General features: G+C 48.9%; 1 protein-coding gene across 2 annotated transcripts in view; it reads left to right on the top strand.

Annotated features, from left to right (window-relative positions):
• Positions 1 to 26,608, top strand: part of CARMIL1 (capping protein regulator and myosin 1 linker 1) — a 994,750-nt gene extending 968,142 nt beyond the window's left edge. For both annotated transcript variants that reach the window (XM_086965173.1, XM_086965172.1), the window contains one exon: positions 26,323 to 26,608. In XM_086965173.1, the coding sequence (XP_086821299.1) occupies positions 26,323 to 26,468 (146 nt within the window). In that variant the 3' untranslated portion in view covers positions 26,469 to 26,608. The remainder of the gene's footprint in view (positions 1 to 26,322) is intronic.
• Positions 26,609 to 27,264: the final 656 nt, after the last annotated feature.

Genomic DNA, 27,264 nt, shown 5'->3' with positions numbered 1-27,264 from the left:
TGTCTCCCTTCCGTCCTTTTCCTGGCCACAGAAGGGTGCCCCTGCATGTTAGTTCAGCCAGAAGCCTGCGCAGAACCAACCTCAGCACGACCACAGGCGTGGAGGGTGCCGTGGCGACACAGAGGGCCAACGGGTGGGTCAGTCCACCTCCGCTCCGCAGCATCCACCTCAAAGCCTTCCGAGGTTTGGGGTGCACCCCACGCCTGTGGGTTGCAGGATTCAACATCACCTCCCCCACTAGCGTTTTCGGAAGTTACTCCCTCCCCTTCGAGTCCGTCCCCCCGGCCATGCCACCTCAGTTTCACCGCATGTCGGGGGATCACTTTTCGCTTCTCCTGCAGGAAGTCACGGTCCTCCTTGCCAAGGGGACCATCAAGCACATTCCTGGGCCAGAATTAGGAAGTGGTTGTTATTCCCACTACTTTCTGGTCCCCAAGAAAGATAAAGGGGTCCTGCGCCCCATCTTCGACCTCAGGAATATCAATCGCGTCCTCTGGGAGGAGAAGTTCAAGATGTTTACTCTGGCTCAGGTCTTAGCTGCCCTCGACCCTGGAGACTGGATGGTAGCATTAGACTTGCAGGACACATATTTTCACATCCTCCTCTTGCCGGCCCACCGGCATTACCTGCGGTTCACGGTAGGCCAGGAGCATTTTCAGTGTGCCGTGATTCCCTTCGGCCTTACCAGCGCCACTAGGGTGTTTACCAAAGTGATGGCGGTGGTCTCAGCTCACCTTCGAAGGTCAGGGGTGTCAGTCTTCCCCTACCTCGACGACTTGTTGTTGAAGGCAGGCTCGCCCCATACAGTCGTCATCCACCTACAGACTACGGCCGACCTCCTGCATTTGCTGGGTTTCTCCAACAATGTGCCAAAGTCCCACCTGAGTCCTTCTCAGAAGCTCTCCTTCATCGGAACGGTTCTGGATTTGATGCAGTTTCGGGTTTATCCTCCCGAGTCCGAATATTCAGGCTATGATTCCGATCTTAGAGCGTCTATCCCGGGTTTGGTCGGGATGACCCTCCGGCTCCTGGGCCTGATGGGCTCCTGCATCCTACTGGTACACCGTGCCAGGTGGCATATAGGGGTCTGCAGTTGGGCCTGAAGTTCCAGCGGGCACAGCATCAGGGCAACCTGTCCAATCATGTCCAGATCTCGGAGGGCACAGCAATTGCAGTGGTGGCTCACAAATTACGATTGGGTCAATGACATCCCTTTCCCTTCCCCAACCGGAGCACACAGAGGTGACGGATGCGTCCATCCTGGGATGGGGAGACCACTTGGGAGTCAAGTCAAGTCAAGTCAGGAAATTTATATAGCGCACTACATACCCGGAGGGTTTCAAGGCGCTTAGGAAGGGGAGGAGGATTAATTGTCGAATATCCATGTTTTGAGTTGCTTTCTGAATGCTAGGTGGTTCTGGGTAAGGCGAAGGTCAGCGGGGAGTGAGTTCCATGTTTTGGCAGCCAGGTATGAGAAGGATCTGCCTCCCATGGTGGTCTTATTGATGCGAGGTACAGTGGCGAGGGCTTGGCTGGAAGAGCGTAGTTGGCGGGGGGGGTGTAGAAGGACAGTCGTGAGTTGAGGCATTCTGGTCCGATGTCGTAGAGTGATTTGTGTGCGTGGGTAAGCAGTCGGAAAGTGATTCTCTTATTGACGGGTAGCCAGTGGAGGTCTCTCAGGTGACCAGAGATATGTTCGTTGCGCGGGATGTCTAATATGATCCTGGCTGAGGCGTTTTGGATCCGATGGAGTTTTTTCTGGAGTTTAGCGGTAGTACCTGCATAGAGGGTGTTTCCATAGTCCAGTCGGCTCGTGACCAGGGCGTGGGTGACTGTTTTTCTGGTTTCGGTGGGGATCCAGCGAAATGTTTTTTTGAGCATGCGAAGAACGTTGAAGCAGGATGAGGAGACGGCGTTGACTTGTCTGTTCATTGAGAGTGAAGAGTCCAGGATGACGCCTAGGTTCCGTGCGTGGTCTGTCGGGATGGGTGCTTTTCCAAGGGCTTCCGGCCACCAAGAGTCATCCCATGCAGAGGGGGATGTACCTAAGATGAGGACTTCTGTTTTGTCTGAGTTCAGTTTCAGACGGCTTTGTTTCATCCATTCGGCAACTTCTTTCATTCCTTCGTGTAGGTTAGTTTTGGCGGTGCTGGGGTCATTGGTGAGGGAAAGGATTAGTTGAGTGTCATCCGCGTAAGATATGATGTTGAGGTTGTGTTGGCGGGCAATGGCCGCGAGGGGGCTCATGTATACGTTGAAGAGGGTGGGGCTGAGTGAGGATCCTTGTGGAACTCCACAAATGACTTCAGTGGCCTCGGACTTGAATGGTGGAAGGCGGACTCTCTGGGTTCTTCCGGTGAGGAACGAGGTGATCCATTCAAGTGCTTTTCCTTGTATTCCGATGTTATTGAGGCGTTGTAAAAGGGTGCTGTGGCAGACTGTGTCGAAAGCTGCAGAGAGGTCGAGGAGGATGAGGGGGACTGTGTCTCATTTGTCCAGTAGAGTTCGAATGTCGTCTGTTGCTGCGATGAGGGCGGTCTCAGTGCTGTGTTTTGCTCGGAAGCCAGATTGTGAGGAGTCGAGTGATTTGTTGGTTTCGAGGAAGGCGGCGAGTTGGTTGTTGACAGCTTTCTCGATGACTTTGGCTGGGAATGGAAGGAGTGAGATGGGGCGGTAATTTTTGAGTTCGGTGGGGTCTGCTGTGGGTTTTTTTAGAAGGGCGGTGAGTTCGGCGTGTTTCCAGTCTTCCGGGAAGGTGGCGGAGTTGAAGGAGCAGTTGATGACGTCTCGGAGGTGCGGTGCTATGACGGAGTCTGCTTTGTTGAAGATGTGGTGAGGACATGGGTCTGTGGGGGATCCTGAGTGGATGGAATTCATCAGGCGGATTGTGTCCTCAGTGGAGATTGGGTTCCAGTCGTTGAGGGTGTTCACGGGGGGAGAATGTTCAGCAAATGGATGGGTGGGTTGGTCTCCGGGTTGGTTGTCGAAGCTGTTGTGGATGTCTGCAATCTTGTTGTGGAAGAATGAGGCTAGGGAGTCGCAGAGTGCTTGAGAGGGGGTGATGTCGTTAGAGTTGGCCGAGGGATTGGAAAATTCCTTGACGATGTTGAAAAGTTCCTTGCTGTTGTGGGCGTTGTTGTCAAGTCGATCCTTGAATGCTGCTTTCTTGGCCTTTCGGATTAGTTGGTGGTGTATGCGGGTGGCGTTTTTGAAGGCGTCCTTGGTGCTAATGGTTGGGTCTTTTTTCCAGGCCTTTTCAAGGGAGCGGCAGAGTTTCTTGGACTTCTTAAGATCGTCGTTGAACCATGAGGCCTTCTTGCGGCGCAAGGTCTCTTTCAGCAGTGGTGAGAGTCTTGGTTAGATCTTTTCGCCACCGAAGAGAAGGCGCAATGACATCAGTTCTGCGCGTTGGAATTTCCAAGGCGGCACTCGCTCGGCAACGCTTTTCGTCGCGAGTGGAGTTGCGGTCTGTTAAACGCCTTTCCGCCTATACTACTTCTGCTCAGAGTGCTGAAGATGATTTGGCGCTACCAGGCCCAAGTTATCCTTGTGGCTCCGGATTGGGCACGAAGATACTCGTATTCTGAGCTACTCAGCTTGGCGACCGATCCCCCGATCCGAATGCCTCTTCGGGAGGATCTTCTGTTGCAGCAGCAGGGGACGGTCCTCCACCCGAACCTGTCCAGCCTCCTCCTCCATGCGTGGGGATTGAGTGGCGACAGTTGACAGCTTTCGATCTTCCTCCTGAAGTCTGTGATGTAATTCTGGCAGCCAGGCGTCCCTCCACTAAGTGGGTATATGCCTGCAGGTGGAAGAAATTTGTGGCATGGTGCACAGCAAAGGCTGTGGATACCCTCTCTGCCCCTCTTTCTGAGGTCATTCTGTTCCTTCTGTCCTTGACCCAGCAGGGCTTTGCTCTGGGCACTTTCATAGGTTATCTTTCGGCCATCTCCGCCTTTCTTCGGCATCCAGATCAGCCTTCTCTTTTTAAGTCCCCGGTTGTTAACTGTTTTCTCAAAGGCATTACTCACATGCTTCCTCCTGTGCCCTTCATAATACTTCAATGGGATTTAAATCTTGTCTTGACATATCTGATGTGCGCTCCTTTTGAGCTCCTTCCTAACTGTCCTTTAGGTCTTCTCACTCTCACAACAGTTTTCCTGATAGCTATCACCTCTGCCAGAAGAGTGAGTGAGCTCCAGGCTCTTTCTTCTAAACCTCCTTTCCTTTCTGTTCATCCGGGCAAGGTGGTTTTAAGGTCCCATCCTTCTTTCTTGCCAAAGGTTGTCACGCCCTTCCACATCGGGCAGACCATCACTTTGCCCACCTTCTTTCCGCCTCCGCATCCTTCAAAAGAGGAAGAGAGGCTTCACCGTCTGGCTCCAAAACGTTCGCCTTTGTTCTATCTGAAGCGTACACAACTGTTCCTGGTGGATGACCAGCTCGTTGTTGACTACGTGGTTGCCAAAAAAAGCTGGGCCATGCCTAAACGAACAATCTGTCGATGGGTCGGTCTGTGCATCAAAGCATGTTACTCATTGGCTAAGAAGGAGTCTCCTGTGAGGCTGCATGCCCATTCTACCAGGGCAACTGCAGCCACTACTGCCTTGGGACGCGGCGTTTCCTTGCAGGACATTTGTCAGGCAGCTACGTGGGCATTGTTGCACGTTTACCAAGCATTACTGCCTTGACAGTTAAGTCTGGAGAGACAGCTTCTTTGGCCGTTCTTTTCTCCGTGACTTTCTGTTGTAATCTTTTTCACAGACTGACCACCGGGCTTGGTATTGCTGGGGTATCTATTCTAAGGTAAGGAATCTATCACTAACGTGTCTCTTTCAGATGCACAAGTTATTACTTGTGTAACGATATATCTGTAATAGACATTAGTTAGTGATGTTATGTTATTAAAATTTGTAGAGCGCACGTATACCCATAGGTGTCTTGGCGCTATGGATGGGCGATGAAGTCTGCACTGTCGGCTAGTTCTGAAATAGCCAGGTTTTCAAACCTTTCCGAAAACCGATGAGAGAGGAAGAATTTCTGAGCTCAAGAGGGAGTGTGGCCCGAAGTTTGGAGGTAGATAGATTCCTTACCGCCCCACCTATCCTCCCCGTTCTGCAAACTGATTTCTAGGGTTAAGGTCATCCCTTTCAGGGCCCTAGTTTCATGGCACCAGTGATCAGTTTTTTGCATGGCTCTGCGTTCCTGGCCCGAAAAGACGTCTACAGAACTGACGTCAGGGCCCATGGGTGGCACCTAAGTAGTCTCTGTGATGTCATCTCGCCACTTACGACGCCAGCAACGGACGCGATGCTGCAGGGCTATTGCTGACAAAAAAACTTTCCAGATCCAGTCTGACGCCTGGGGATATTCTAAGGTAAGGAATCTATCACTAACTAATGTCTCTTACATATATATCATTACACAAGTAGTAACTTGTGCTGCAGACCTTCTTTGTTTCATGGGTTAGGAAACCTAAAGAATATGAAAGTACAATTACACATTAATGAGGACATGTATCCTTTTGCTCAAAGACACAGAGAACTCCATTTCATTTACAGGAAGCTGTTGAAAAAGAACTTGAATCATTGCTCAAGTGTGATCTCATTGAATGTTGCACTGGTCCATCACACTGTGTTTATCCCATAGTGGTAGTGCTGAATAAGCACAGTGAATGAGCTGTATGCATCTGCTTTAACATGCGTGAAGCAAACAAGGCAAATGAACGAGGGAAACATCTTGGTCCACACATCGTTATAATAACCCAAATGAATAGTGCGAAGGGCATCTCTCAACTTGATTTGAATAAAGGATATCATCAGTTGGAACGTAAGAGTTGCAGGTACATTACAAAGTTTTATACACATATTGGTCTGTTCTGATAACAAATACTACATTTTGGTGTGCCATCATCTGCAGAGCTGTTTCAGGATGTCAGTGGCGTCACTAGGGTTGGTGTCACCCAGGGCGGGTATCTCATGGTGTCACCCCCTCACGACTTACCCCATGATGGACCTCCTCAAAGTTCGCCAGTGCCAAATAACGGGACCATCAGAATGGTTTTTAATGCTAACTCCCACATTGCCCAATCCCTTGTCACCCTCAGTCCCCACCTCTAATTTTCCCCTATTCCCTCCAGGTCCGGGACCTGACAGCTTCAATACAGAAATGCTCTGCAGTCTGCGCATAAGCCCCCTTCCCTCATCTTATAAACAGCCTCGCAAGTCGCAACGCTCTGACCCGTCTATGGCTCACTTTCTGATCTCTGCACTTCCTTTAATGAAATGTGTTTCCATTATTCACCTTGTGCCTAAAAAACAACATTGATGGAACCATGTGTTTTGTAACTGGTGGTCATGTATAGCGCTCCAATACCTTTGTGTCGAGTTTGTTCTATATACAACTACAAACAAAAAAAGAAAGAGCCTTATATCTTTTTAAATGACCTATAAAAAATGATCAACCTAATTTGTAGACAAAGCAATTGAGTCATGTCTAAAGGTCGGCAACAGACAAACTGTGGCTCTACACTGAGCATCACTCTGGATTATAACCCATACAATACCTTCCTCTAGAAAACAATACCCGTTCTACAGTACCGCGTAGTGTTAGGGCTTCATAGCTGAATGATGAAAAACACAGCCGATCACCCCTCAGAGCCTTGCTTCGAAGAGTTCAACGCGCCTCTTTTCTGTTTAACTGGACTCCACTGCGAATTTCTCAATCGGAGACCCTTTGGCTAAAAAATATTTTGTTTTCAATTCTGTTTTGCAATCTATCTAATATGCTAACCAGTCCATAAGACAGTAGCCAAGGGGGCACAATGGGAAGAGAACCAACTCTTACGCAGCGAAAATCAGATAGATCAGGCAGTTGAGGACCTGCTGAAAAGGTCTTAGAATAGCTTGGGGGTCAAGGTTCAACAATCAACTGAGTCTTCCGTCCTTACGAAATAAGCAGACATGACTCCTGTACAGTTAATATCGATAATAATGTTGCCATTTAATTAAGAGAATAAGCGCCAACACACAATTTCTTGCAGTTTTATATAGCGCAAATTTGGCCCGGGAGCATTAGAGCGCCTTACACGGAACTAGAACACTTTTACAATTTTTTTACTTTTTTTCATATTTAGTGTGCGATGTGCCTATGCTCTACCACAAGCCAATTTTATACAGCATTGCCAAAAGCAATACAAACTCCGATGGGACGCATCCGTAAAACTAGAAAGCGCTGCACCTGACTCTGAGCTCGCAGTGCCCAGTCTGATCACAGTGCTTGTCTCCCTGGCCCTACAGGTACCAGACTGAGGCAAGAGGCTGCAGCTTTCATACGCCAAGCACAGTGGGCCGGCTTTCTGACAGTTGTACAGAAAAGTGCAGACTAGCAGGCAGGACCGGGCACTGCGGGGACACAACGTGCCCACTCGCTCTGTCTCTCTCTGCCGCTCCAGGCACAGAGGAGTCACGCTCCGCCATGCCCCACCCCCTGGCGCTTCCTAACCTGCTGGTGGTGCTGGTGATGACGAAGAAGAAACAGCAGTGTCAGTGCTTACATTTTAAGCACGTAGCGGTGGATGTTTAAGCACGTGTAGTGTGAGCAGTGGGCTGCTAAAAAACGGCAAGGGTGTCATGGTGTCACCCCATATGATGGTGTCACCCGGTGCGGTCCGCACCCCCCGCACCACCCTAGTGATGCCACTGCAGGATGTCATTCGACGTATCGTACGAACTATCATGAATGCTTTTGTTGTAGTGATCAAAAGACACACAATTGATGGACGGAATGCAGAGTAAATCAAAACATTCACCCCCAGTCAAGAAATCTGGGTTAAATACATCATTCTTTTGCTCACCATGCCACCCCAGTTTAGACCTGGCCATAAGCAAAAAATAATGTTTAATTTAATTGGACACATGAATGTTACTTAATTGGCATACTTTGATCCAAAGCTTCATACAGAGGATATTGTTGACATTAGCCCCGGCAGGTTAGGCTCAATCTCTGTACAGAACAGCAGACACCCAAATGCCCGAAGACATATTGGGGATTTGACCATGCTTATTCACAACCTGAGAAAGAAAATGTAGCAGTGGTGTGATTTTGTGAACATTTCCACATATTCTTATATGGAAAACCTTCCACGTTTGTGATGGATCATCAAGCGTTGTTGACCATCTTTGCAATCCAAAGGCCAAGATGCCTGATAGCATTGAACGTTGGAGTCTACAATTACAAGAATACAACTAAACAATTGTGCACCATCCAGGGAAAGATCAAAACCCTGCTGACTATTTCTTACTAGTGCCTCTAAAGTACCATGGTACCACTTTCAACACAACTGAAGCCTACATACATTTCATTGTGAAATCAAGAACACCAGCTGCCATTTTAATGGAACAAATTGTCTCAGGCACAAGTCAAGATGTTAAAACTGAAAAACATTATTAGACAACAATCTTGGAACCATTACACTTGACCTCTTATTGGTAACCGTGAATGCCAGAAGTTTAAAAGTGTCAAAGATGAACTGTCTGTTACTCAAGAAGGCATTATCCTGAGAGGTTTAGAGTTGTTTTTCCAGAGAGTCTGTGACAATGGAAAACTGAAGTGGCCCATGAAGGATATTGTTGAATCGTTGCCACAAAACAAGCTCTCTGATACTGTTAGACCTGACATCATTGGTGTGAGTCTCCTTTCCATTTTGACGGATTGCCTCCTCTGTTTTGATATGTTTTTGCTGGATTTCTGCTTTGGGCGCTGTGCCACTGCTAATCATTACCACAGTGCAAGTGCTCCCCATGTTAAATAAGTTGACTAATCCTAAAAAGCTTGCTGAAGAGGCAGACCGCTGGGTCAGTACCAGGGTCCACAAGGGTCTTGTGGGAGACTCCACCAAAGGTTGGCAGGGTCCCCAGCAGAAGAGTGTAGGGACAAGGGTAAACAGAGGGAGTTCCAAAAAGGTCCCCAAAGTAATTCCCAAAAAAACCAAGGTAAGGGTTCCCAGCCTCCCCCTGAAAAGAAGTCAGGACCCCAACAGGTAAACCTGTTCATAGAGGGCCTGTTACCTGCTTTCAGTGTAAGCAGGTGGGACACCGTTGGTATGATCCCCAGTGTCCTCAGAAAGGACAGTATGTGCCCCCCGTGCACCACCCCGTCAGATGGCCAGTGTAGCCCTGGGTGGGGAGGAGAAGGGTGCCCAAGGTTGGTGGGGTCCCGCAGAAATATCCCTTGTCTCATTATGAAACTTTGAGATGGTCCCTAAAACTCAGCTGCCTGAGAATACTAAAAAATACAGGCAGTGGGTTACCATCAATGGCCATAGAGTGGAGGCTCTCAGAGACACAGGAGCAAGTGTGAGAGCTGTCATGTGTCACTTGGTCTCTGAAGAGCAGGTAGTCCCCAATGCATTCTTCCAAGTTGTTGCCACTGACAACACAGAGAGCCATTGCAAGGTGGCTTAAGTTCCCTTTGAGTAGGCGGGGGTCTCTGGTACTCTTCAAGTAGCTGTGAGGTCACCCATGCCTATTGACTGTCTGTTAGGCAATGACGTAGAAAGCTCCCCTTGGGCAAAGGTGGAGAGGAAGGCACATTTGGAGATGTTGGGTCTGCCTGAGTGGGCATGTGTGACCACTCGGTCTATGGCAGCTAAGGGTGTTCAAGAGACCCTGGAGCCTGAAAGTATGGCCCAGGGACCTGCCTTAAAGAGAAGAGGTAGGGGGCGCGGAAAACCATCCCCCATTGTTCCCATGGTCCAGGAGGAAGCAGACCTTGAGGGGGATGCCCTGGAACCTACAGGGGAGAACGTTTCTGAACTGGAGAACCTTCCTGAGCTGACCCATTGGCAGCAAGAAGGGGGTCCCTCCAGGGAGGAATTTTGTGAAGAGCAGAAGAAGTGCCCTTCTCTTGTGGGTTTGAGGCAACAGGCCACAAACCCGGCAGCAGGTGATCAGTCTGGATCGCATTGGATCTACTGGGAGAATGGTCTCCAGTATAGTTGCTGAGCCTGGGTCAGCCCGTGCGCTGGTGGTACCCCAGTGCTTCAGAGCCTTCCTACTGGGTTTGGCTCATGATGTTCTTTTAGCTGGTCATCTGGGGCAGAACAAGACTTTTGAAAGGCTTGTCTCCCACTTTTATTGGCCCCAGATGCGGAAGAGTTCAGATACTCGTTGTAGGACCTGTCAAACTTGCCAGGGAAGTGGGAAAAGTGGAAGGAGGTACAAGGCCCCTTTCCAACCTTTCCCTGTAGTCAGTGCCCCCTTTGAACAGGTGGGCATTGACATTGTGGGGCAACTGGACCCCAAGACAGCCATGGGCAACAGGTTTATCCTGGTCATGCCGCTCAGGACAGTGACAGCCCCTGTGGTGGGATGTGCACTGTGGGGTTCCCCAGAGAGGTTGTGTCTGACCGAGGTACAAACTTCATTTCCAATGATATGAAGTCTCTGATGAAGGAGTGTGGTGTTACCTACAAGTTCACCACTCCTTACCACCCACAAGGAAATGGGCTGGTTGAAAGATTCAACCGGACCCTTAAAGGCATGATCATGGGTCTTGAAGAACCAATGAGGCGTAAGAGGGACATCCTCTTCCCATGCTTTTTGTTTGCCTACCGTGAGGTGCCACAAAAGTCTCTAGGGTTCAGCCCCTTTGAGCTTTTGTATGGTCACCTGGTAAGAGCACTTTTGAGTCTGGTCAAGGAGGGCTGGGAGCAATCTCCCAGGAAACCTCCCCAGGATGTGTATAGTTACATGCTGGCCTTCAGGAACCAGACTCAGCGTTTCAGGGATCCCGCTCAGGCGAATCTGAAAGCCTGCCAGGAGAAAATGAAGCGGTGGTACAATCAGAATGCTAGTCTGATTGAGCTTCAACCTGGACAGAAAGTTTGGGTCATGGCCCCTGTGGAGCCTTGTGCGCTCCAGGACAGGTGGACCGGTCCATATGAGGTGGTGGAGTGCAAGAGTGTTGTCACTTATCTGGTGAACTTGCGGTCTCCCAGGAACCCCATGCGGGTCTTGCATGTTAACCGCCACTTAGAAAGGTCCGAAGTGGGCATTCTCCTAGCGACAGATGATATAATGGAGGAGGAGACCAAGCCTCTTTCTGACCTCCTGTCTGCAACAGAGCAATATGGGTCAGTGGATGGTGTCGGCCTCTCTGCCACACTGACCCCTGATCAGCAGCAAGATTGTCACCAACTGTAGGTGCAATTCTCTGATATATTTTCCTTGGTTCCTGGTGTCACAGAGTGGTGCGTCCATGATGTGGACACTGGGGACAGTCCTCCTGCCAAGCACAAGGCTTACAGAGTGACTGACAAGGTTAGGGCTTACATTAAGGAGTAAATCTCCAAGATGTTTGCTTTAGGGGTCATTGAGTCCTCAAACAGTCCTTGGGCCAGCCCAGTGGTCTTGGTCCCAAAGGCTGCCTCGCGGGGTGCCACAGCCGAACTCTGGTTCTGTGTGGACTACAGAGGGCTCAATCAAGTCACCAGATGCACACTCCATCCCCAGAGCTGATGAGCTCATTGATCGGTTAGAGGATGCACGGTACCTCAGCACGTTTGATTTGACGCCTGGGTACTGGCAGATCGCCTTGACTGATGGGGCTGAGGAGAGGTCAGCATTCTACACACCAGATGGGCACTACCAATTCCGGGTTATGCCCTTTGGGATGAAGAATGCACCTGCCACCTTTCAGAGGTTGGTCAACCAGGTGTTGGCTGGGCTGGAGGATTTCAGTGCCGCCTACCTGGATGACATTGCAGTGTTCAGCGCTAGTTGGGAAGAACACTTGCAGCACCTCTGGGAAGTGTTGATGGCACTGCGCAAGGCAGGCCTCATGATCAGAGCAAGTAAGTGCCAGATCGGGCAGGGTTCCGTGGTGTACTTGGGCCACCACGTAGGAAGCGGCCAGGTGGCGCCCCTACAACCCAAGATTGATACCATCCTGGCATGGGAACCCCCAAAGACTCATACACAGGTGAGAGCCTTTTTAGGACTCAAGGGGTACTACAGGAGGTTTGTCAAGGGGTATGGCAACATTGTTGCACCCTTGACTGAACTGACTTCCAGGAAGCAGCCCAAGAAAGTGAACTGGACTGACACCTGTCAGAAGGCTTTTGACGCCCTGAAGACTGCCATGTGTACAGCACCCATGCTTCAGGCACCCAACTTCTCAAAATAATTCATTGTACAGTTAGACGCTTCAGAGCATGGTGTGGGGGCTGTTCTATCACAGATTAATTACGAGGGCCTAGACCAACCTGTAGCCTTCATCAGTAGGTTACTTCCACTGGAACAGAGGTGGAGTGCAATTGAGCGTGAGGCATTTGCTGTGGTCTGGGCACTGAAGAAGTTGAGACCATACTTGTTTGGGACTCACTTCCAGTTCAGACCAACCACTGACCCCTCAGATGGCTGATGCAGATGAGGGGTGAGAACCCAAAGTTGTTGAGGTGGTCCATTTCCCCACAGGGTATGGACTTTACGGTGGAACACCGCCCTGGTACAGAACACACCAACGCTGATGGTCTGTCCATATTTTTCCACCTTAGTGAAGAGAACTCCCAAGGGTAAGGGTAGTTCTCCCCACATTTCAGCTCGAGGGGACACGTGTTAGACCTGACATCATTGGCTTGAGTCTCCCTTCCATTTTGACGGATTGCCTCCTCTGTTTTGACGTTTTTGCTGGATTTCTGCTTTGGGCACTGTGCCACTGCTAATCAGTGCCACAGTGCAAGTGTTCCCCATGTTAAATTGATATACTAATTGGATTCCATGATTGGGTTATTTGATTTATCTGGCAGCCCCTAGTACAGTGTGCCCAGGGCTTGTAAATCAAATGCTGCTGGTGGGCTTGCAGCACTGGTTGTGCCACCCACAGAAGCAGCTTGTAAATTGTGTCTCAGGCCTGCCATTGCAAGGCCTGTGTGCAGTCTAGCACTGCCATGTCGACTTGGCCAAGTGCACCCCTTGCCAGTCCCTAAACCTTCCCTTTGCTTCATATTAGACACCCCTATGGTGGGCTCAAGGACAGGGTGCATTGTTAGTATACGGTAGGACATGCCCTGATGTGGGTAGCATGTTCTAATAGTGAATTACAGCCATTTCAGGTTTTCACTATTGAAGGCTACCTGTTCTCATAGGTTAGAATGGGCAGTTAGATTATTACATTCTTATAATCCTAACTGACTCAGGGAACATGGTAGAAATTCTAATTTAGAATGCCTGAACTAATAACGTACATCTTTCAGTAAAGTTTATTTTAATATTCTGTGTTTGCAAATGCCACTTTTAGAAGCAGGTATTTGCTTGCCTAACCATTTGAGCCTGCCTCTGCTGAGTTGTGTATTCCTTGTCTGGGTTTGTGTGTGACAGGGCTGGGGAATTCCAGGAGACAGGCTGGTGCAGCCCAGTGGTAAATAGAGAGATCTGCATCTAGGTGGGAGGGAGGAGTTACCCCTGGGACCTGAATAGGGCTGGGCATTGCCTCCACAATGCTGGCTCCACCCCCTGTGGCTTGTCTGATGTCTCTGCCCTGCACTGTCAAAGGAGAGGAGGAATCATGTCAGTAGAGTGCTCCAGAGCTATATCTTCCCTCCCCTGTGCTGGCTCCACCTCCTGTGGGGCAGCTGATGTCTCTGCCCTGCACAGTGAAAGGAAGAAGAGTCATGTGAACAAAGTGCTCAGGAACTGGTTTGAACTAGGCAGAGGCCGCTCTGCCTTCAGAGAACAAAGGATTTTGGGGTATAAATATTGGGACCCTGATCCCAAGAAATTAGATCACTTCTGGAACAAGAAACCTTTCTGCCAAGGAGAAGAACCAAGGAAGCTGCAGGAGTTTGGACTGCCCCTCTGCCAGTGTGCTGTTTCCTGGGTTGGCCTGCAGTGGTTGCTTCATTGCCAAGGGAAAGGAGAAGGAACTGTGTAAGGACTTTCATCTACAGAATATTCTCCAAGGGCTTGAACTGTTATTGCCTCCTGGTGAAGTCTCAGAAACAAAAGACTTCACCTCCAGTTCCCTCCTGAATTTCCTTGCTGGGAATTCTGACTCAAGTCACTTGCGTGCCGCTGGGAGCTGGAAGCGCAATACACCGAGAAGAAGTGTGTCACCGCCGCAGCTGAGATCATCGCAATGCCGGAGAAGCGAGCCTTCGTCGCATCTCCCTGGAAGCGTGTGCTCATCGAAGCTGCCTGCTGTTGCATCACCGGAGAAGCGTAACGCCTTCGAGAGTCACCATCGCTTCACTGGAGAAGCGCGTTGCAGGGCCTGTTGTGGCTCCAAATTACAGAGTCGTCGCAAGGCTACCAGGGCGACATCGCATCGTCATCCCATCGCCGCACCAAGGGCACCATTTTTTTGCTTCGCAACTGGATCATCGGATCGCATCAAGGCGCCATCTTGCACACCGCAACGGGCCTGCAGGCCGAGAATCTACGCATCACCTCCGCACCGGTAAGGCTCACGACGAGTCCCCTACTCTGCTCAAGCATTGAGGAAGGACGCAACCGTTCCCCCGGGTCACGGACCCGACGCATCTCCCCTTTTGCGAGCCTTTTGTTCACTTTGCGTTATGCATCCAGGTACGTTGTTGAGAACTTTGTCGCATTTACCAACAACTTGAACTAAGAGACTTTAATCATCTTTTAAGTAATCTTAAGTGTAGTATTATGGATTTTTGTCGTTTGTGGTCTTGTGTTTAAATCTATATAAAGAATACTTATTTTTATAAAACCTGTGTTGTGTCCATCCGTAGTGTTCTCACTGTATAACTGTGCATATTCACAAATGCTTAACACACTGCCTCTGAGATAAGCCTGTCTGCTCGTGCCAAGCTACCAAGGGGGTGAGCAGGGGTTATTAAGGAGTGGAATCCCCTTATCCTGATTTAGAAGTAAGGGTCCCTATTTGGACAAAGGTGATAACCATTGCCAACTAGAGACCCCCAGATCTAACAGATACCAAGTCTGGTTTCCCCATCTCTATGAGATAGTTGAAAGAGAATTGAAGTCCTGTCATATATGCAACTGCCTTTCATCAAAAACCACTCAACATGCCTTAAGCATGCATTAGAAAGAATTGTCCTTGACTTCTTTGGTCCTCTTGACAATGGATGTCACCTGATGTTTGGTGATGAATACTCCTGTTTTCCATTAATAGAAGATCTCTCATCCATCACTCGAGTCATCAAGAGATTAGATGGCATCTTTGCTACATGGGGTGTTCCTGCAGTCTAAAAAACCAGACAACGGTCCACCTTTCAACTGTCAAGAATTCAGAGACTTTCTCAGTCATCCTAATATTGAGCATCAGAAGAACACACCTCTTTGGCGGCAGGCCAATGACCTTGTTGAATGTTTCATGAGTACTCAATAGAAAGCTGTTTATTGTGCTGTATTGGAAAAGCACAACCTTAACACTGTATTGAATTCTACTCTTCGAGCTTACCGTTTAACCACTCACTCGACCATGGGTGAAAGCCCTGCAACATTGGTGTTTGGGAGAGCCTTGACAGCCAAGTCACCTCAATGGACTAACAGAATTTCAAGTAGTGAGGAAAAATCTTTTATCACAGAGTTGGGTCATAGAATCAAAAAGAGGGCATATTCAGACAAGTGTTGACGTGCAAAATATGTTACTTTTACTAGAGGAGATCGAGTGCTTGTCCATCAATTTGGAAAACGAAAATCTGATGCTTCCTTCGATGCTGAGCCCCTTCATGTTAAGACCAGCCCAGGACCCATGGTGACGGGTCAACATCCTATGTAACTTTGGAGCGTGGCTTGGTTAGACCTTGCGCAATACCATTATCATAATCGGAATACCAGTAGTATCGAACGTGTGCTCAAGGGAACAGCTAGGAGAGGGCCACCCACATATCCAAGACATTCTCTGTGACCAAAGGTACACAAGGAACAAATACAAAACAAGATTCTGTTCCTGAGCAGTAAACACATTTATATCATGAAGAAATCAGTCCAAATATAGTAAGTTAGTATTCTTCTTTATTTTCTCATCACACATGGCTCATATCAGCAGATTGGCGGAGTTGGTATAGCCAAGATGTAGGCTGCATCTTGGCTATACCAACAATGCCAATCTGCTGTTATGAGACATGTGTGATGAGAAAATAAAGAAGAATACTAACTTACAAGATTTGGACTGATATTTTTCTGGACCGACTTCTTGATTATATAAATGCGTTTTCTGCTCGGGAGAGGAATCTTGTTTTGAATTAGGTCAACATCCTAGTAAGTCCATTGCAAGAGATTTCTCACATTTCCAACAAGTGACATATCTTTCATCAGGCATCAATGTCAATGTTGAGAGTAGGTCTAAAAAGGCAATTGAAGACCCCCTTACTGCTGATGTTCCTACATCATCAACACAGATCATTTACCCTTCGACTGCCCTCCCCCAGTTTCTGAAGACACGTCGGGACATGTGATCAAAGCACTACAAAGACTCATTGTATACATTTGTAAGAAAATACATTTTATTTAACAAAGGGGGAGATGCAGTTTTGTGTGAGTTAGTAATGACTGAACTCTTTTGACTCCTGATGGACTCTGTAAAATGGCGACGTACGTTTTCGAGTGGAGTGAAGTGAATGCAGGTGTAGAATATTGGTTTTGCAGTTACATATAGATGAATAAAGACCTATTACCCTAAGCTCTGTGTGTGGCATAGTCATTAGAGGATACCCAGGCTGGGGAGGACGCTACAGCCTCGTTGGTAGGAGGCCCAATACAACACTTCTTCATCAGATGGAGATCCATCCTGTTGAATAGGTGTGTCTTAAAAATTATCCGAAGGAGCTATGCCATGCCATTCATCTCCTCCCCTCACTATCTTCCTCACACACCAGGACTACATTTGGAGGATCACTCCATAATGCAAATGCACATAGTAAATCTTCTTTTGTCCAAGTGTGTCATCAAGCCAGGTATGGAGAAGGGAAAAGGATGCTACTCATGTTCCAAAGAAGGATGGAGGCCTCAGGCATATATTGAACCTATGCCCGCAGAACGCCTTACTGAGCAAGCACAGGTTCAGAATGCTCATTCTGGCTCTGAACCTGTTAGCTCTACACCCAGGAACCTTGATAGAGTCTTTCACTTGCAGGATGTGTATTTCCATATAGCTGTCCTCTAATCCCACATTAGGTTAAAGGTAGGCCAGGAACACTTTTTTTTTAATTTATTTTTTTAAACATTTTATTAAAGCAAATTGACGCAAACCACAGTAATACAGCTTACAGATTTTGATCATAGCGTCAAGTAGGCAGAGTCCAATCAGTTCCGGTAACATAAAGTGACGCTAGGAAAATAAACAGTTAGGTCGCATCATGGAGCATAACCAATGTCACAATAGTAGAATTTTCTGATAAGCAACTGAAATTCAAAGCAAGCATAAACAATAGTCCAAAAAACTCAAAAAAAGAAAGAAAATTGCATCATACAGAAGTAACAGCTTGCGAGACCAGCACATCAGTCCGTTCCGTATCACAATAGGAGGCATCGCAGACTATAACCACACTTCTATAACAGCAAACATCTAAGCACCCCACCCGGGAGGAACAGGAGTAAAAACAGAAGGCCATAGATCGCCAACAATACCTGAGGGACCAAGAGTAGGGTAAAGCAGTGAGCAAACGGGACGGTCCAGCCCCATGTCACAGGAGAGCGGCGTGTCGTGGCAGAAGCTCTAACTAATGGAGTGCCGCGTGGGGTACCTGAGGCCTAGCCCACCCCAGTAGGTAAATTGGGGTGTAGGGACTGAGCTGTGGCTTCCCTCGCCCTCCCCGCAATGTATTGGCGATACGGGTCCCAGATGTCAGTGGGGCGGGAGGTTGCCGGGAGTTGGCCAGAATATTCCACACTATTGACATTGCAATAAGCCACACTACGCAGCCAAGCGGCAACTGTGGGAGCCCGTCTTGAGCACCAGTGCAGTGCAACCTCTTCCTTGGCCAGAAGGAAGCAGATCGATGCCAATTTGCGTATCTTTCGGGGAAAGTTGGACATGTATCCCATCAGGGCAATCTCAGGTAAGACGGCCAGTGGAATGCCTATAATCGTACCCAGTGTATCATGTATAGCAACCCAAAAGGCGTGGAGCTTTGGGCATGTCCAGGAGAGATGGGCGAAGTCCGCCTGTGGGGCGTTGCACTTGGGACAGGTGTGGGGGCGCGCAGGGTCGATTCTGTGGGCCATCGCTGGGGTGTGGTACAGTCGGCGAAGGAATTTGAAATGAATGAGTTTGTGTCTGTTATTCATCGACACCTCTCTTGTCGTGGCGCAACATGCGTCCCATTGATCGTCAGAGATCTGGGTGCCCAGATCCTTTTCCCAAGCGGCACGAACCGTCTCATCCGACGAAGGGAGTGAGGATAAGCATAATTTGTAAAGTTTGGATACCACGTGGGCCCCTGAAGTGTTCTGGATAATGGAAGTGAGTGCGAGAGTGTCGTCCGGTGGCAACGGGAAGGTGTGGAACGTGGCACGCAACAATGCCTTGAGTCTAGCCAGCACAAAGGTGTCCATGAAAGTGCGCTCCGAGAAGCGAGGGTCCTCGGAAACGGAAAGCGCGTGGCCGTCGGGGAACAAGTCACCGATCGTAGTCAATTGGTATTTAGCTAGTGTACGACAGATCAATGTTTCACCAGTTATGGGGAGCCAATGAGGGTTGGGCAGTGGGAGGGCCTGTGAGTACAGAGTGTCAACACGCAGTAAGCGTCTAAGTTTGTCCCAGGCCCAAGCCGTAGTGGTACGAGGAAGTATGTCATGCGGATCGCGAGGAAGGCCCTTAGGGAGCACATTGTCCAGGGATATAGGGAGTGCAGCGTCCGCCTCAGGTTTCAAGTGTTGAATCCTGGCGTCCGGATGGAACCAGGAATGGGCATACGAGCACTGGGCAACCAGGTAGTAGAGGTAGAAGTCCGGGACCCCAAAGCCCCCCCTTTCATATGGCAGTGTCAGCGCGCTCCAGGCCAGACGTGGGCGCTTCCCACCCCAAGCCAATCTCAACAGGGCCGTGCGTAGTTGCGTGAAAAAAACCCGAGTGAGAGGGATGGGGATGTTGTTGAATAAATATAAGAACCGGGGCAGTACCACCATTTTCACTATGGCAATGAAACCAGCCATTGACAAGGGAAGGCGGAGCCACCTATCCGTGTTATCTTCCAAGAAATCGAGGGCGCGTCCATAGTTCATGCGAATGATAGCCACGGTGTCCATGTGGATGTGAATTCCTAGGTATTTAACGGAGTCCTCGCACCATTCCAATGGGAAGACGCAAGGCCACCTCGAAGTGGCAAGGGTAAGGGGGAACAGTTGCGATTTGTGCCAATTAACCCTGAGGCCAGAGTAATCAGCAAAACGTACAATCTCCGACAGCAGAGGCTGCAGGTTAGTTTCTGGGGTGCGGATGTACAGAACCATGTCATCCGCGTAGAGCGAGACAAGCAGAGGCCCCGTGCGGAACTGGAGTCCCCTGTGCAAGTGTTTCTCCTGAAAGTGACGGACCAGAGGATCCATAGCCAAAATAAAAAGTAAGGGGGATAAGGGGCATCCCTGACGTGTTCCTCTAGACAGAGTGAATCTGTCGGTGATAGTTCCATTGAGGCGAAGACGCGCCGTGGGAGCCGTGTACAGCAGTTCAACGGTCGCCACAAACATAGCCGGCATGCCCATCCTACGCATCACGTCTAGAAAAAAGGGCCACTCCAAGGTGTCGAACGCCTTCTCGGTGTCCAGAAAGACCGCCGCCGCTGGGACGGTCGGGTCAATTCTATGTAGGACCGAGAAGACTGTGCGTAGATTCAGGGAAGTCGATCTTTGGGGCACGAAGCCGGATTGAACCGGTGAAATGATAGAATTCACTAGCAGCGCGAGCCGCATAGCGAGCACCTTGGCAAGGATTTTATAGTCTAGGTTTAGGAGTGATAGCGGGCGATAGGAACCGCAGACCGTTGGGTCTCGGCCAGGTTTGGGTAGCAAGACAATAACTGCCTCACGGAGCGTAGGGGGGAGAACACCGGACTCCAGGGCCTCCGCGTACACCTCGACCAGGATAGGGACCAACTCCTCTTTGTATGTTTGATAAAAATCTGCTGTGAAACCGTCCAGGCCTGGCACCGAGGAACCCTTCAGCGAGTCTATTGCCTCTGCGATCAGTTCGGGAGTAATAGGGTGCGCCAGGAAGTCTTGCATGTACTTTTCCAAGAACACCATGGCTATCTCGTTGATGTATGGACCTGGATCGCGAGTTTCCACTGTTAGGGCGGACTTGTAGAGCTGCTTGTAGTAAGACAAGAAAGTGTTACAAATGTCAGGAGTGGTGAAGTGAGATGTGCCATCTGCAGCCACAATCTGTGTGATGTACGCCGCCTGCCGGGGGGGGCGCAGCAATTGCGCCAATAACCGTCCCGGTCTGTCCCCCTCGCCGTATTGTCGGGCCGAATGGTACTTGCCTACGTATTTTAGTTCCCTGTCCGCCGTGTCTCTGAACTCTAACAGGAGCTCGATGCGTTTAGCGTCGTTGGCTGGGGAGGGGTCAGTCAGGATCCGAGTTTCAATGGCCGATAGGTCAGTCTCAATGCGGGACAGGGTGGACCGTATTTCACGCAGCGCCCCTACATGCTTGGTGATGCAAACCCCCCTGATTGTTGCTTTGAATCCCTCCCATAGTGTGGCCCACGCCGTCACGGAGCCGGTGTTGAGGTCAAAATAGTCCTCAATCGCCGAGCGGATCTCCTCTGTGAAAACTGGGTCCGTCAGTGCGCGCCCAGGGAATCTCCACTGCCTCTCATAACCACCCAACCTGGGGATCGCAAGAGCCAGAACCACCGGAGAATGGTCAGATATGGTGCGTGGCAGCGTGTGTAAATCAGTAACCCAACCCTCCAAGCCAGGGGATAAAAGCCAGTAGTCCATCCTGGTGCTCGTGTTGTGGAAGCCAGAGTGGTGCGTGAAGGACGGGGAGGTAGAGTGACGGGTAGCCTCAATGTCCTGCAGTGTAAAGTGGGAACATAGATCCGCCATCGCAGCGCGGGATAGGGGTTTGCGGTCAGGGGAGGGGGACGTGCTGTCCCTGTCGGGGTTCATCAACAAGTTAAAGTCGCCCCCCAATGCCAGAAGATCAATATCTGCGTGTACTAGAGACATGTGTAGGTCCGCAAGGCAGGCTGGGGAATCGACATTAGGGCCATAAACCCCCACAATGGAAACCTTGTACCCAAACAGCAGCCCATGTAAAATCACATATCGCCCCTCTCCGTCCACCTTACTGTCAGTCAGGACAAAGGGTAAGCGTTTGTGAATCAAGACCGCCACCCCCGAGCATACCTACTGAAGCATGAAAACACTCTGTTTGCGCCCCAGCTCCGTGCAAAGGAGGGTGTGCCTGAATGAACCATGTGTGTTTCCTGCAGTATTAAAATATCAACATTATGTCTTGCTGCATACTGTAAAACCTTTTTCCGTTTCCAGGTAGAGTTCAGGCCCCGGACATTCAAGGTCATCAACTTTAGAATAGAAGGGCCAGTCTGCAATCCTACTCGGGCCATGGAGTTAAGTCGAAAATCGTGGGCAAGAAGCGACCCGTGAACAAACCAGTGCCATGTGTCTCGCGATCAATATAAAGTAGAAGAAAACAACACAAAAAAACAAACAACCCCACCCCCCCCCCCCCCCGCCACCCAGCCTCCCAACACCCCGTGAGAGGCAGAACCCCCCCATTTGCAAATCTGAAAGGCAAGACAGCAAGTGCAATGTAGGAAACACTGGCGTAAATGGTAGCATTACACAAGCTAGAAACCCCCAGAATACGCAACGAAACATATTAGCCCGCGCTAGGGGTGTAGGCAACGCTAGCCCCCGGGCGGACAATCCAACTGAACATGGAGAATGTCATAACGGAGAAGTATGAAGGAACATTAGTCACTCCCGCAACAAAGAAAAGATCCAAGGCCAAAGTGGAGTGAGCAATCAACCCTGTCCAGCGTCCGTGAACAGGTCAGCGCTGACCTGCGTGTCTGACTGCGGGGGAGAAGTGGGCCTAGAGCCGGAGGCCGATCCAGTCCCAGACTTATAAGCACTACAGAAGTCTTGCACCTCCGCTGGAGAGTCAAAAATGCGAAACCGGCCATTGAGGTCTACTTTCAGTCGGGCAGGGTAGAGCATATTGTATTTCAGGCCCAGGTTTCGGAGAGCCGCCTTGACGCTGGTGTACTTTCTCCGGGCCTCTTGCACCATGACTGTATAGTCCGGGAAGAAGGACAGCTTGCTCCCTTGCCATCGTACCTCACCCATTTCTCGCGCCGCCCGAAGCGCGGCATCACGGTCTCTAAAGTTCATAATCCTTGCGATGATGGGTCGGGGCAACTGTCCCGAGCGCGGCTTAGGCCCCAAGGACCTATGTGCCCTCTCCACCACAAAACCTGCCGTGAACGTATCTTTGCCAAACAGTTCGATGAGGAGATTTTCCACAAAGGTGTCAAACCGGCCAGTGGCAGTCGTCTCCGCCACGCCAAGGATTCTGATGTTATTGCGCTTGCCACGCGCTTCTAAATCCTCGTTTTTAATGGCGACTTCCTTTAGAAGTTTCTCCACCCTCTCGAGTCTCTTTCGGGTTTTGGAGGAGTCGTCGTCATTGTCGGATATTCTAGACTCCGCCAAGTCCAGACGCCTATCGTGGGCTTGTACGGTTGAATTGATGGCGGACAGCTTCTGCTCCAAGCTATCAAATCTAGTGTCCAGGGCTTTGAAGCCAGCCCGCATCTCCCCCATGATAGTGGCCATCATGGATGCCGCATCACCAGCAGGCTGTGTCGCCTGGGCTCCAGCAGAAGCACCCGGAGGGGGATCAGCGGCAGGGGGAGCCTTTTCGAAATTGAGGGTCTTTTGGGCTAGGTCCTTCTTCCCCATCGTGGGGGATGTGTGGCGTGGCCGCAGTCTCTGCGACAGCGGAGGTGAGCGGGGATCAATGGCAGAAGCAGGACGGCACCCAGTGACCGGCCTCGTGGACAGGACAGCAATCGAAGGCCCAAGCCGCAGTCAAGGTAGCAGGGATGCAGGCAGCCGCAGTCTCTGCGACAGCGGAGGTGAGCGGGGATCAATGGCAGAAGCAGGACGGCCCCCAGTGACCGGCCTCGTGGACAGGACAGCAATCGAAGGCCCAAGCCGCAGTCAAGGTAGCAGGGATGCAGGCAGCCGCAGTCTCTGCGACAGCGGAGGTGAGCGGGGATCAATGGCAGAAGCAGGACGGCCCCCAGTGACCGGCCTCGTGGACAGGACAGCAATCGAAGGCCCAAGCCGCAGTCAAGGTAGCAGGGATGCAGGCAGCCGGGGAGCTCAAAATGGCGCCACGAGAAGCAGTGGTAGGCCTCCTATCCCAGGCGCCAGCAGCATCAGCAGCCTCGCGGCGGCGACGGAGAGTGGCGCGGTGTGCAGGCGAACGGCTGAGCTGCCGCACGTCATCAGGGAGCGCCCCCGGTCAGAACAGCAAGCTCGCACCCCCCTCCCCCCCGGACCCCCAAACGCGCCCGCAGCACTCCTCTCTAACCCGGCCCGGGACCCAAATCCAGTCCCCGGCTCCACCCCCGAGCAGGCCGAAATAGCAGCCACACCCGTGAGCCCGGAACCAGGGGCAAGACGGGCCGAGCAGCCAGGGGGAAGCAGCGCGCGAAAGCGCCGGAGGCAGGGGATCAGAGGAGAGGCGGCGCGGCCGCCGTCCGCCGAAGCGCACTCACCCGGCTCTCCAGTGTTGCAGGGAAGATGGCGCCGGGCTCCGGAGGCCTCAGATCCCCTCCGTCGCAGCCGCCGCAAACAGCCGACCCCGCTGCCCAGGAACGTCTCCAAGGCTGCTCCGGACCATCAGGCGGCTGAACGATGCATTCAGGGATGGCAGGGATGTGGACTACATTCCTTAAGGTCCAGTTTGGGCGCCCGCCCGGAGGAGCTTCACGGCAGAGCGGCCATTGCGGTTGCCGCCCTGGCCACGCCCCAGGCCAGGAACACTTTCAGTTTATTGTGCTGCTTTCAGCCCCTCAGGTTTTTATTAAGGTAATAGCGGTGGTCCCTTCCCATCTTAGAAGGTCAGAAGCACACTTAGTCCCCTACCTCAATGACCGGCTGCTAAAGATGGGCTCCCCACAGTCGCTCATAGACCATAGATCAGTCCAGACATCCTGTCCATAAAGTTGATCTATGCTTGGTTACAGGATACATTTTTTGATTGTTGTGGTGCCAAGAAATGCCCATTAAAAAAGAAAATTTTTAATGTGAGGGAAAAAGATGTCCGAGTTTTTAGCTAAAATGTTCAATGCAGGCACTGCAAGCTTATTATGATCTGATTCGGAATTTCAATATAATAACAATACTGCTACTATTACTAATACTACCATAATAATAATAATAATACCAACAAATTTCTAGAGCACTTTGTGACGCAATTTTGCAACTTATAAGCACTATGAATAACGGGGATTACTGTTACCAAATTAAGTGATGCTCAATGTACCAAATTCTGTGTGATGGGATGCTTATTTGGTCTTGCTAAAATTTCAAAGTGTGACCTATAATTGGTTGCAACACAGGTATAGTAAGTAGCCTGCAAGGGACAGCAGACCACCAACTCTGTCTGTGAGCCCATCTAGCAGGTCATCCAAAATGACTAAATAGGGACTTGATCAACTGCCAAATTACTGTTTCAGGACTTAGTCTCCTTCTAAACTGTTCCACAAAACTAGATAAATGTCTGCTTCGGTGGAGAGATGGTCACCTTCTACTCGGAGCATAATGGTTTGGACTTTAACCTGTCAAGAATATTTATTATAAATGGGATTCCGAAATCCCTGTATAAATGCCCATATCTAATTTGTTTATAGTCAGCAACTTGTAAAGCTCCTAGTCACCGATTATTAAAAATAAAATCAAAAAAGACCTCGGGTCACAGAACAGCTGTTTAAAGCAACAAAAATAAAATGTTGCTTTTCTCTCTTCTGCTCTGTTTTTCTAGGTTACAGTGACAAACAGAAAAAAAACATTTAATTTTGGCACACCTTAGATAATTATAGAGCATGTCTACATGTTTCTACACATTCTAAGTTATGACAGCTTATAAAAACGGTATTGAACTGATTCTAATATGTTTTCCAAAAAATATATAACAGGTTTTTGATGTGTTTCATTTTGCACTAGAGGTTCTATTTTTATTTTGCATGTTTGCAAATATGCTCTTTCTTTCTTATCAAAGAACTACACACCAAGGATTTAATTGGTTTGTAGGAAAGGTGATGGTGTGACCATATTTTATATGGGATAAAGTGCACCCTGCCGTACATGATATGGATATTACAAATCACCGTAATGTTCCATAACCTTATAAAGGAATTCACCTTTAGGCTTCATTCCCCTCTATATTATTATATTAATCCTCAGTGACATGCTGTATCCTTATATTAACGGTAGGGGGTACTTTGTCCATATATAATACATTGCCATGTTTGTATGCAGCTGTGCTTCGTTGGCAAATGAGTTCACAAAATAGCTACATCTTATAATTGCTTAGTTTTTCGCTTTCTATCAGAATTTTGTAGTGTGACCGGAAACACACTGATAGTTCAGCTTGCTAATTTATCTATTAACTTGAATACATTTTTCCTAACTGTAGGCTTGCCCTTGTCCTCCAGTATTATCTTGTAGAAGTTTAAGGTAATTAGTTCCTGGCCTTTGTTAGATCTTTTACCTCATAGCAGTCAGTCAGGCTTCGTACCATAGTTGGAACGAAGGCCACTTCTCTGACTATGCATACCATCTGGCATGAAGTCGAGTCTGCCTCACCCTCCCAGTCAATTATGTTCCTTTGGTCCATGGCATTATCTACTATGAATCATGATGTCCTCATTAACATGCCAATTCTTCCTATCATAGATTTTTCTAGTAACTAGTCAAAGGTTACTCCATTTTATACCATTGGAAAAAAAGAAAGGCTGAGTTGGCCATGCCGGGTTTCAAACTTAATCCCTGCTGGTCTCACACTGACGTGATAAGTACCTAGATAACTCACCGTGCAATGTTGCTGTAACACATTTTAAATCCGCCATATGACACCTTTACTGCCTTCAAAGCAACTTTAAATTTTTTTAAATGTCATAAGAACATATTTGTATAAGGTGCAAATTATGGGTAATTTTAGGGTTTTTTTTCCTCTTTTTGTGCGTGGTCGGCTGGAGATTGTTCTTGGTGTCATTGTTTCCCATGTTGAAAGTTATTAACAACACATCTTTATCTTTTATTATTCCTCTGAAATGTATAGTGCGTCCTGCTTCCATGTTTGAGGCGTGTCCAAAAAGAAGCCCAGGACCGCAACTCGAGAGTCAGGAAGGAAGAATGAAATTTACGATTACTGATGGCCAACAAGGAGGCAAATCCAGTGACTCTGGCGAAGAAGCAGATAAATAAAGCCTAAGAAATAATCACTGTATTAGCAAGTGAATGGACTCTTTTCTAGTTAACAGAGCTCGCCCGCGTGATTGCTGATACTAACTCAACAATACAATGAGAACAATGTTCATTTGTTTGGTCTTTTGTTTTGTCCTAGTTTATTTCAAATATTGTCTTTTATTCATTTGTTAACGTCTAAAACCTATTGTATATGTACTGTATTGTATCTTGCACCTCCTTGATGGAGGTGTTTTACAATGTTTGCTCTTCTCAAGGGCTTTATAACCCTTTAACTGGGTGTCATTCACCCGAAACGTTAACACACTGTACAGCAGAGAATGTGTTGTAAATGGGGATATACATGCATCAAAATCTTCATGGTACCAATACATCTTCTTTCTAAATGAAACTGCACATTGTAATTATGAGGTAGCACAATGACGACTAATTTGTATAAATTACATATATACTTATATATATATATATATATGATTACCTCCCTATAAATATATATGTGTATATACATACATATATATAAATCTATATAAATATAGCTATGCCGGTTAAGTGTAAATATGTATGCATACATATATATGTTTTATGAATCCCACATCGTTGATGATAAGTGTACCTCAATGAATGATACTGATATGGAAATTGTTTGTAATAAAACGGGTTACTGTACTTTGCTATTTGGGACAGTCTATCATAAGGATAGGCTTTACACACTGTTAGCCGTTGTAACAACACATGCCATTTCTAAATGTTGGCTATTTTTAGAGCTGCTCACTCGTGAGATTGATTGGCATTCTCC

Source organism: Lissotriton vulgaris, chromosome 4_1, assembly GCF_964263255.1.
Source record: "Lissotriton vulgaris chromosome 4_1, aLisVul1.2, whole genome shotgun sequence".
Classification (NCBI taxonomy): Eukaryota; Metazoa; Chordata; class Amphibia; order Caudata; family Salamandridae; genus Lissotriton; species Lissotriton vulgaris.
Note: the sequence above shows the minus strand (reverse complement) of the source record. Positions and strands in the feature narration are given on the sequence as shown.